General features: G+C 42.9%; 2 protein-coding genes across 6 annotated transcripts in view; both read right to left on the bottom strand.

Annotated features, from left to right (window-relative positions):
* Window positions 1-12,174, bottom strand: part of LOC310661335 (uncharacterized protein) — a gene marked incomplete at its 3' end in the record, with an annotated part of 330,664 nt that overhangs the window by 156,689 nt on the left and 161,801 nt on the right. The window lies entirely within an intron of this gene.
* ELMO1 (engulfment and cell motility 1) overlaps window positions 1-12,174 on the bottom strand; it is a 314,930-nt gene that overhangs the window by 206,837 nt on the left and 95,919 nt on the right. For 4 of the 5 annotated variants that reach the window (XM_083407043.1, XM_083407046.1, XM_083407047.1 and 1 more), the window contains exons 6-7: window positions 8,719-8,888; window positions 1,555-1,590 (exon numbers count right to left, since the gene is read on the bottom strand). In XM_083407043.1, the coding sequence (XP_083263169.1) occupies window positions 1,555-1,590; window positions 8,719-8,888 (206 nt within the window). The remainder of the gene's footprint in view (window positions 1-1,554; window positions 1,591-8,718; window positions 8,889-12,174) is intronic. The other variant, XM_083407049.1, reaches the window with a different exon arrangement.

Below are 12,174 nucleotides of genomic sequence, written 5' to 3'. Positions count from 1 at the left end.
AGCTGAGGATTATGGGAGTTGTAGTCCAAAAACAGCTGGAGGCCCAAGGTTGGGAAATGCTGGCTTAGACAATGGCAGCCTGAGTGCCTTCTGAATCCACCGCTCAGCCCAAGATTACCTTCCAGGCTAACCTTGCTACAAAGCCCATTAGCGCATGACAACACTGTATTTTTAAAGAACAATTTCTAGCTTTGTTTGTAACAGCATTACATCCTGATCTTACACATTTGAGCTAGTGTGTCTAATGGCAGCAGCAACAGAGCTCCACGCTGAATTTAATGGTGCAAATAGCAAGTTCTAGAATCACATCTGGGAGTTATTCTAGCGTAACTTCAAGCAGATACCAATTTCTTCCACTTAGGAGAGGCATTTGCAGAAATCTGCTCATATGAAAAGAGTTAACATGCAAGAATCCCCGGAATATACGCTTCTTGTTGTTTAGTCGTGCCCGAGTCTTCGTGACCCCATGAACCAGAGCACGCCAGGCACTCCTGTCTTCCACTGCCTCCCGCAGTTTGGTCAAACTCATGCTGGTAGCTTCGAGAACATACACTTACTCAGTATGAAAGTCCCACTTTAGCAGAAGACAGAAGTCTTTCTTTTTATTCAAAGAAATAGCACTTTCATAGAATTACTCTAAATTTAGGAAACCCGGTGTAGTCATTGCTGATGCATTGACACTGCAGGTACAAACTTAGAAACAAGAAATGTTATGCCAAAACTTCTTCAGGCATCCTGTAGACCAGTCTTGAAAAGAGAGAATAAGATACAGGAAACTCAACTGCAGCCACCAGCAACTCAGTAGCTTTCATGCTCACAAAACTGAGAAATGTCAAGAACCAGCATGAATAAGAATCATGCATCAGCAGGGCCTAGGACAAATTATGTCCCTTGAGATTCAAATGCTTTTATCTAGTCCTTATTTTCCCCAGAAACTAAGCTATTATCATTACTACCTCAGCATTCAGAAATAAGTTAGCTGATCGGAAGTGAAGCCTTCTTTCCTTTAACTTGAACTGAACTCCTGTACTATCAGTAGGTTTAAGATTAATTTGAGTCAGCATACCACTAATCAAAAGCATGCTTATTCAGAAAATGTATGACACTGCAATTTCTCCATTGCTCCAAAACCATTTTACCTGGTGCTAGAAGTTAAAATGACCGTGACTCTCAAGTTTATTGCTAACCCATCAGCTTCCCAGATGTACCAGGTGGGAACATAGGATATTCATGTAAGAGGGTTGGTAGCTCAAAGCAAAAAAGCAAAAAAGAAAAGCTAAAAGGAGACAGCACCAGCAAATAGCTACAGGAGGTATAGGAAAACAAAGCATACATTCCACAAGCATTGCAAAAATAAATAAAAATAAAAATAAATAACTGAAAGCTCCGTAATAAATCTGTGGCATGTGGCATTAAAGAGCAGGAAAGAGAAGCAGATTTGCTTGATCAAAATATGCATAGGTATTCAAATAAATAAAATCAGCAGGGAGGCCTGGAATTTAATCATGCAAAGAGGAGGAAGTTTGCAGGGTCATGAGCCAATCAGATTCTTACCAGGGCTTCATTATCTTCTGCAATTTCTGATATCGTCTGCAAAAATTTAAAAACTTTCAGATAAGGAGAAACATTGTTAAGACATTTTCCTGCTAATCCGCATTTGAGTTTTACAAGGCCATTTGAACACCAACAGAGGAACTGTAGTTGGAAATAATTCAACTGAAGCAGACTTGAAACGGTAATAACACGCTTTAATGCTCTTCGGAAGAAAATAATGTAAAGCAACCCAATATACCTTTTAATTCAACAACAAAATCTCACAGAAAAGGGGGGGGCAGAGGGAGAGAGATTGCTTATTACAGTGGTGCCCCGCAAGACGAATGCCTCGCAAGACGGAAAACCCGCTAGACGAAAGGGTTTTCCGTTTTGGAGGTGCTTCGCAACACGAATTTGCTATGGGCTTGCTTTGCAAGATGAAAATGTCTTGCGATTCCTGGGGGTTTTTTCCCCCCCTCCCAGCCTTTTTCCCAAGCCCCTAAGCCGCTTAACAGCTGTTCGCTAAGCCGCTGATCAGCTGATCTAAGCCGCTTATCAGCTGATCTAAACCGCTAATAGCCTTTTAGCAGCTAATCCGCTAATCCCTTAAGCCTTTAATAGCCGCTAATAGCCTTTTAGCAGCTAATCCGCTAATCCCTTAAACCTTTAATAGCTGCTAATAGCGCTAATCTGCTAATGGGCTTGCTTCGCAAGACGAAAAAACCGCAAGACGAAGAGACTCGTGGAACGGATTCTTTTCGTCTTGCGAGGCACCACTGTATTCTAAGGAACGCTTAAGAACGTTGCCTGCCTATCAGAACCTCACCACCATAGGGGACAATAGTATGACATCGCCTATTAGCCAAAGACCAGGAGTTTCTGGGGACATACAATCCTTTTTAGCTGTCTCTTAAACTTGTCGCAGAAGCAAGCAGAAGGTTCATCTGGGCCCAGCCAGCAGCCATAAGAAACAAAATAGTTGCTGGGGTCATGGACCTCTGAGCTCCACCCTCCAGCCAGGCACCAGACCTGAGAGTTTGCTGGCTCAAGTAGCAGTTAACTCCATCACAACCACCAAGGAGTCTGTTAGCAGTTTCCAAGGGACAATTTGGTTACAGTGGTGCCTCGCAAGACGAAATTAATTCGTTCTGCGAGTTTTTTCATTATGCGAGTTTTTTCGTCTTGCGAAGCACCACTGTGTATTGAAGGTTTCCCATAGGAATGCATTGGCGGTTTTAAAAAAAAGGCGCAAGACGTTTCGTCTTGCGAAGCAAGCCCATAGGGAAATCCGTCTTGCGAAGCAACTCAGAAAACGGAAAACTCTTTCGTCTTGCGAGTTTTTCGTCTTCCGAGGCATTCGTCTTGCGGGGCACCGCTGTATTTGGAGAAACACCAATGGAATGCTTAGGGGCGGAGTCCCTAGAAATTAATTAATTAACAAATCAAGAACTGATACCAACGCTACTGGGGGCATAGGGTGACCAAAATGAAGGCTATTTGGGTCAATTCTTGCGATAACCATCCTGGCAGCTAGCAACAATTACACAGTATATCAATCACAAGAGCATGGAAATATTTAGAGGGATTTATGGTACAGTCGAATCTGGGCCATAGCTATTGCTGAAAAATGAATTCAAAAACTGTGGTATACTACTAGATGACAACGAAAAAAGACTGGTTTTCATCTACTATGAAATAAGTTACTATTTGTAATTCTTAGTAACTTTTAAGGGAGAATTATCATAAGACCTTGAGGACTGTATCATGATATTTACAAATAAAACAAATCTTTTTAAAAAAAATGTTTCCCCCACACCAATAGCAGAATTTTTTTTCACAATAATGTGAATGAAATGACCCACGTTTATACTTTTGTGTGTGAATTTGTTTAATTTAAACTGTTCTGTTTTCCTTTACTTCTTTATTCTTGTGTGCTAGTAAAGTGTGTACTGTTTAGATAAATAAACACTTTGTTTTTAACTACAGAAAGTTCTATTTTCCCCCTTCTCTCTTTTTAGGATATAAAAGGATAAATGTTTATGTGAGCAGCTCAAAGCCTTACGGAAAAGTTGGGGTATAATCCTACAACTGGTCACTCCCCCCCCCAAAAAAAATCAGAATCATAACCATAATATGATGGACTCAGCTACACAGGTCAATTTATAACATTTAAAATGTGTTATAAAATGTGACACCAGATGGCGCTGTAGAGCAGAATCCACAGTCAATGGCAGATTGCCTTGGGAGTTCTTTATCCCCTATAGCTTTTCTTTATAGCGTTTTTTTATATCTGTATAGATACAGCTCTCAAGTCCCTCACAAACACATGCTCTATACACATTTAAAACTCTACAATTCACCACCCTCCGGTTTGCACACTATGGGTCCAGCTCAGGGCCGGATTTAGGTTTGATGAGCCCCTAAACTGCTGGAGGTAATGGGGCCCTTGATATGTCCAGCTGTCCTTTGTCAACAACAAATTGCCGCTGTTTTTGTGTTGAATATATGCTATATGGGAATTTGCAACCAGTCCATGCAGAATGTAGGTACCCTATATATAGAAATGAGCAAACCAGTGATATTTTAGGAAGCAGGCTAGCAGGTGAGGCCCATTACTTACACCATGGGAGCCTACACAACACAAAACACTGTTGCTGTATGTAGGTTTTATTTTATTTGTATTTTATCTTATATTTTGGAAATGTGCATTGTTTTCTTTTCTTTTTTTGGGGGGGGGGCGCAAGAGAGTGGGGCCCTAAGCATAGCTGTCAACTTTCAGATTTGAAAATAAGGGATCAGCAGCCTCACCTGTCCCGGGGACAGTCTATGGGATATCTAACAATCCGGGATAGCAGCGGGAAACGGCACTGGAATAAGGGAATTTCCCGCAAAAAAAGGGGAAGGTTGACAGCTATGACCCTAAGATATAGCTTGTTTAGTTTATACGTAAATCTGGCACTGGCCAGCTTCTGCCACTCCTAACAACTCTGCCTGTGGCAGCAAAGAATTGCTTTCCATGGCCACCTGACTTCTTGTGCTTCACAATATTTGCACCAAATCCCACGGCAATGTGTAACCACTACAAATCACTATAACAAGAATGTTAGAAGAATACTGGAATGATGCTATATGGTTTTAGCAGAAAGGTGCTAAAGAATTAAGCAAAAACTGATTGTTTGGGCTAAACTGGAAAATTTAAAAGTATGATTAGGTGAAGACGAATTAAAGAACAAAAAATTGTGAAAGAGGGAAGGAATTTGCTGAATTAGTTAACTTGAACTAGAATACAAAAAAGGGAGGTGTGAGGAAGTCGAGGGAATAAGTAAATGAAAGTTTATGATATGGAATCTGGATGTGTTTTCTTTTTTTCTTTTCTTTTTATTAGGCTATTTTGATGTATTGTTCTTTTTTCTTTTCCTTTTTTATTTCTGATGTATCGTTTGTAAAATTTTACATTGTGTCTGTTTTTCTTTACATTTTTTTCCCTGTAATCAAAAAACTTTTAATAAATATCTTTAAAAAAAAACAACAAATCACTATAACAAAATGTGACAGTGTACAAGTGTGTGAAGAAGGTGAATGCTTGCATGGTACAATTTTGATAAAACAGCCTTGTATTTAAGCACTAGCCTGGTAACCACAGGAACAGGAAAGACTAGTAAAACCTTCTTCAGGCAAGGAACTTTCGTGAGCTTATTTACAGAACCTGAGCACTAGTTATGAAGGTTCGTCATACCAGCCACTGAAATAAGCAGGCTGTACAGAACAGACACACAATTTGTATAAGCAATAACGTTGAGTGTACAACTGTTTTGTTTTATTCAAGCCATATATTAATACCGTAGGGAGTTTTTAAATGCCCATCCCCTCAAGATGGAAGCTAGGGACACAATCCTCTACTAACACGCTCAGGATAGGCCCTATGGCAACTAATGGGAATTGTGCAATATACTGGTTGTGAAGGACAAGTTTTTAGCCAGCTATATCCTGAATCAGAGCACCTGAGGTGTAAATTTCAAACACAACATAAAGCGCTGAGTCAAAAGCATCACATATGTGAACAGGAGTTTGTTTGTTTTACTTGAAGGGAGGTGGCCCTTTTCATCATCTGCAAAAAAAAATACATCATCTGCAAAAAAATATACAGCATACTAATCCTTGGCATTTGAGGCACAACCTTTTGCAGGTAATGGTGCCCCTTTCAACCTTACTTATATGTGGCAGAAATTACAGGATTGTGCAATGACAACAATTTAACCCTTGGTTGCTCTTCAAATTTTCGCTCTAGCTAAAATACAGGTATCCAAATCTGTGATTTTAATACATTTCTCCTGTTACATCAAGTCGGAAGAGGAAGGAATCAGTGCTTTAATTTGATGGTTCTCCCTGGAACTTCCTAAACATAACTTATAGGGAAACAAAGGGAATTCAAATGATCTTGCTTGTCAGCAAAGTTGCTGTGAGGTTAACCAGACTGGGCATGACTTGATTCTGCATGATGTTATTTCTGAAGGCTGAAGTCGCAATATTTGCCTTTTGGGGGTTATATGAACAATAATGCGCTGAACAATGATGTTCTAAAATTAGTGGGCCAGAAGGATCCCAATAATTCAGAGTGGTCTGTGAGAAAATGGAATGCCTTTTAAAAGACTCTGTAACTCAAGAGCACAAATGAGCCACAGACTTTTGTTCATATTAATTTTAACAGAAGAAGAAAATCTGAAACAGAGTGGCAAGATAATGTTATAGAATAATAGTGAAAGGATACTTGCTTAGACATTTGCCTACCACAATATGCTCACTGTTTGTCCTCGAAGGGACTCTGGATTACATTGCTGGCTCTCTACCAAAAGGACAGCAGCTCCTTTTGGAATTCCTCGAGCCACAAAGGCTTAATACTTGCTGAATGTGCACCCTTCCTATCTGCCAGGAGCCACTTCCAGCTGAGACAAATTTTGCCAGCTCTGACGAGACCAACTCCTTTGTGGCTTACTTGGCAAAGCCTCTGGTTATAGATCAAGAAGGCCCCTTGCTTTCAAGTTCAGTTAGGATGTCTTAGGGGGAACAGAGAACGATTGTCTGTGGCTCAGGGCTCGGCTGGACCTGTTTTGTAAGGAAGAACCTAAATCTGCCCCCAGGGAAACTCCCAGCTCAATCTGCAGAAACAGAGAACACCGTGACAATATGCAGTGGCTGCAAGATTGCCATTTCCCAAATCGTGGAATGTTCTGGCAAGTTTTGAATTGGAAGAGGGCCGCGGGGGATCAGGCAGTGGCAGACATGGGGGGGGGGGCGTGCAGAAACCAAGGCCTGCGTGAAAGGAAAGGGTACCACATAAAACACAATAATGATGGCGCCATATACAGTACACACACAAAGAGAGAAAGACTCCTGTTATTTAGCCTTACAACCACTGCAGCAGAATTAAAACATGCTGCAGGGAAAGGAATTATTTATCTACAAAGCTCTTGGTGCAAGTCATCTTGTTCAAGTTCATGAACAATTTCCTCCAAACCCATGAAGAAGAGGCACATGCATCTCCAAATTAGAGGTGCAGCACACTTCTTCTTTGTCTGCTACCAAGGCTATTGCGACCTACATAAGTGGGGAAGGGAATTCTCCTAATAGCAGGAAGAAGGTAGGTCTGTAACTTCCCAGCAGGAAGAGCTGCTGAGAACCTGAAGCCCCAACACCACCACCACGTTGGACCACAACTCCCATCACCCCTGGCCATACTGGCTGGGACTGATGGATGCTGGGGTCCAACAACATCTGGGGGACCACCGTTTCCCACCCCTAAAGGCAGGAAGCTGCAAATCAGCTAGTCCCTGTGGACGCCTCCAGATCTGTGCTGGCCCTGTGCTGTGCTAGGAGGGAGTCTGCTCCCTTCCATGGGATTCCAACACAAGTGGGGTGGGTCTCACATGCACATTTATTATAGCAACTAAATCAACCCTTAACGGCTGCTCAGCAACACATGCTTTGTGTATGTTAAGACATGTGCATGCACAAACGCACACAAACACACATCCCCATGAATTACGGCTACTGGCATGGGTCTTGCCATTTGCACTGGGCACATGGAAACCACAGTGAGACTTTCACATCAAATTTGATGGAGAATAAAGGAGATAGCAGGTGCATATAATGACTCTGGAAGAGAAAGTCTCCTTCCTTCCTCTTACAACAAGCGACTGAAGCTGACAGTACTCAGTTGAAATCAATGTCAAAAAGGCATTTTTAAACCTGTGTTTTCAACAGTGATGAACCACACATTCAGATTTTGTTAAGACACTCTGAAATGCTACGCTATTTATATAGCCACAGCTTTTGAATTTGGTGCAATATTAAACATGGTCTTTCGTTCTCACAACGTGGGTATCCCTCCCACAAAAAAATAAAAATAAAAATCTGGTTCATCAAAAAGGTTTAACAATATGTACACAAAGGAGTCTACACATTTCCCCTCCAAGTGATATGGTGCTCTGACCTTCCTTGCTTCCAATCAGACTCCTCCAAGGGCAGGGAATTCTGCTGCATCTCTAAATCAGACTGACTGAGATACTGAACTGATCCAAAGAAAGTGGAATTATCTGCTTTAAGTAGAGGTTCCTCACTGAACCGCTGCCTAGCTCACAACACTGTGTTTGCCTTGTTCAGTCAGGATCCACATGATGATGCATAAATCATGCAAGCAGGCACACAGGGCTGGAGCTTACCAGAAGGCACATCATCCCTAGTCCTACATCTGCATTCTGGCTCCAACTGTAATTCAGGCAAGAAGCATGGTTTAGCTACTGGAAGTTTGTAGAAACACAGAATTGTGCCTGCAAACCCCCCCCCCCCCCAACCATACATTTTTACTATAAAGCTTGCAGGATTTCCGAGGGTTTTCTAACATTCTCCGAACTGTCTATACTTTTAAAACATCATGTGGTAACTATTTAAGAACGATTATCAGGCGATGAATAGATCTCAGGACTGCTAGTGGCAGATAACACATACAAGCATTCCTCCGTCTTCTTCTCTTTAACTCGCCTCTCATGAAATCCTCATTCCTTTCCAAGGAACAAAAGCAGAAATGGTGGCTTCTAACATGACTTACTTTTAAATGAACAACAAATACAATTTTGCTAGCTTATCCAAGCAACAAATAAGAAAATGTGCATGTGTTAAAATACTCACTCAGTGCCACTTTCCACCATCTGCGTCAGGAGCGAAATGCCGTCTAGGTTGATAAATTCTTGGGCAAACGTTATATCGCGTGAATAACTAGCTAGGTCTTTCAGTGCTTCCAACTTGGCATCCATGCTAGAAGACTGGATCCTCTCATGGAGCTGAAGGGCGGTTTGGGCCTCACCAAAGACAGAACATTGAATAAATGGAGGGAGGGGAGAGAGGGGGGGGAACAGACCTTAATTACAAGTGTTACTAATAAATGAAGACACCTGAAGAAAAAACACTAGTTTAAATATTATCACATTTTCACCTTCACTCCCTTTTCCTTTCTACCCTCCTTACTTTTTTCAACTCTCTCTTGCACACAGATCACTCCCATTTCCAGGCTTCATCCTGTTTCCTATTTGGTGGTCGGTTGATGAAAATTTATGTTCTCAATTGCTACACTGAATCTGAAGACGGCCTAGTAGCAAGAGTGAAATACATTGTGCGAAGGTACTATGGGAAATTTGGGGGCTCTGCATCCTTTAGCTTTTTCACATGGGGCTGCTAAGGAACGGAAAAGGGAGAAGTTTGAGTACAGCGAGAAGGGAGGAACGCCGAAAGGAAAAAGAAGGAGCTATTTTAAACAACAGCAGAGTAATGTAGGGGTGGAGAAACACTGGTGGTTTTCCTTTTAAAAAATAGTTTTAACAAAGGAGAAATAAGAGAGATGTGTATACACAAAAGCTAACACCAAAAAGTGAACACAACGTGGCCTTTCCAAACTCCCTTCCCCCTGTATTCAAACCTTGTTAAAAATCGCCACTCTCCCCCACTCAGTGTCACTCCCTACGTACTCTACTAAAGTCATTACCATTGTGTCAGGGAACTGCCATCGGAGCAGGAGGAGGTGAGAGGGCTCTCGGACTATGGTGGAGAGGGTACCAGTAGGAGGAGGGATAGCCCATACGCGGGGGAAGGAAATCAGCGTAACACCAGTGGAGAAGGGGAGGAGATAGAGGAAGCGGAGAGTTGGCTCCAAGACTCTTCGCAGGAGACAAGCGGAGAGGGGACAAGTGCTCCGTTACCCACACCCACAGCGTGCAAAAAGGTTGCGCGCAGGCAACGGGGGAGGAGACTGGGCGTGAAGCAGCTTTTATGTTGGAAGCGGTTTAAGAAACGCCCATTGACGGATTCTGCCAGCGACTGAGGCAGCCACGAGATAGAGGCTGCTCTGTCAGAAAGGGTTCAACCATGCAAGACAGCCACGAGTAAAGGCAATTTACGCACAAGCAATCCCTAGAACCATTACACATTGTTTAAAATCATCACTTTCCCCCGCAGTGTATCCAGATTCTTGCTTTATTCAAATCTCTGCTGTTGTTTAAAATGACCACTTTCCCCCTCTAAGTATCTGTCCATCCCTGCTTCACTCAAACTTCCGCCCTTGTTTTAAACTTTCCCCTCTTGCTTTCACTCCCTTGTCTGCAGCCTCATTCACTCTTCCTTCCCTGCCCTGCCCTGACTTCATGCAAATAAAGGATGAGGCACCACAAATCCTCCAATGAGGACCATGTGGTGACATTCTTACATTTTATTATATAGAGAGAAGTACACAAAGGTACAAGCAGGAGAGTTGGGGATGTTATGACAAACTGAGACCAGAAAGTCCATCAATGCAAGGGGTAGGTGTGGCACATTACTGTGCTGAGTTCAGCGTAAACAAGGTCCACTGAAAAGGATGTACAATTAAATCGGAGTGGGTGTGATCGCTATGAACTGGCAAAGCAAAAATAGCAATGCGCACGAACACTCAACAATAGAAAATTATTCTCTAGCTGAGCTCTTCCTCCCAACCTGTGCTGAGCAGAAGTCAGATAGTGTCGGATCTGCAAATGAATTCCAGCTCAGCAACTTCACAGTGGCATCTCTTTTTAAGCCATTTTGTTATAAACTAGTGAGCTGCCTAAGTCCACGCAGTGGAGAATGAAAGAGGGAAGGTAACAATCTGTTTCCTATTTATCCAAGAACAAAGTTCTGCTTTAGAAAAAAAAACATTCTACGTGGGCACAGAAGCCTTTTTTTACAGCAGTTATTATTAAGATTAATTTAAATGCCACTACGCATTAGAAACAACAGCCCTGTTTTCCTGCATGGTCACTTCTTGATAAAAATGCTTCTTCTTTTGCCTCATTAACTACCTTAAAGCTAATACTGTGGAATGAATGGCTTGGATTCTAACTAAGCTTCCACTGCGGGGATGTTCACTGAACAGAGTTCTGCTCATGGGGAAAGTACCTTTTGCCAATTCTTCCTCCACCCCCCCCCCCAAACCTTTGTGCCCCCCGGAACTGTCAAGGGGAGTGCAGGGGAAGGAAGCTATCTGCAATAATTGGCTCCCCCTCCCACCCGCCAGAAGAAGCCTGCACTGGATCTCAGATCCAGCCATCGCCTACCTTACAATGCGGGTGGCGCTGTGGGTAAAAGCCTCAGCACCTAGGACTTGCCGATCAAAAGGTCGGCGGTTTGAATCCCCGCGGCGGGGTGCGCTCCCGTTGTTCGGTCCCAGCGCCTGCCAACCTAGCAGTTCGAAAGCACCCCCGGGTGCAAGTAGATAAATAGGGACCGCTTACCAGCGGGAAGGTAAACAGCTTTCCGTGTGCTGCGCTGGCTCACCAGATGCAGCTTGTCACGCTGGCCACGTGACCCGCAAGTGTCTGCGGACAGCGCTGGCTCCCGGCCTCTAGAGTGAGATGAGCGCACAACCCTAGAGTCTGTCAAGACTGGCCCGTACGGGCAGGGGTACCTTTACCTTTTACCTTACAATGCAGTTGTAAGGGATGCTGAGACAATGTGTGCAAAGCACTTTGAGCCCTTAGTAAAAAGCACCAAATGAATAGTAACTGAACTTCCAACTTATGCTTTCGTATCATGCTACTATGATTCCCAGAGTATTCCTTGTTTTGGAAACGCTTCAGGATGCTGAAGTTCCTACCATCACTGCCAACTGTGAACTATTTGGAAGGCAGATATCAGACTTTCCATCAGTTATTTCATGCTTCAGTCACCTACAGATTAGAATACTCTAATGAGCTCCATGTGCCTGGGCTGCCCTTGAGAAGAGTTTAGAAGCTCTTTCTGATGCAGCTGCAAGACTTCTGGCCAGAGTTCCACAGATTGGATCAAATTTCAAAGATCTTGTACCAGCTGCACTAGTTGCCAAATCATTTCTGGTACCAATTCAAGGTGCTGCTTTTGATCTTTAAAGCCATAAAGATACCTGGGGCCAAAATTCCTTAAGAATCACCTCCCTCTATATAAGCCTTCCTGGAGCAGTTTCACTCATCATGATGTACAATCCACACCACCAGAAATATGGCATGTAGCTACCAGAAACAGGGCTTTTCATTTGTGGCAACCTCTGATCTAGAACACCTTCAAAGGAAAGTCCACCTGCCTCCTTCACTGCTGGGCTTCATA

This window comes from Podarcis tiliguerta (genome assembly GCF_965153285.1).
Source record: "Podarcis tiliguerta genome assembly, chromosome: 12".
Classification (NCBI taxonomy): domain Eukaryota; kingdom Metazoa; phylum Chordata; class Lepidosauria; order Squamata; family Lacertidae; genus Podarcis; species Podarcis tiliguerta.
The sequence above is the reverse complement of the archived record's forward strand: the minus strand, read 5'-3'. Positions and strand labels throughout refer to the sequence as shown.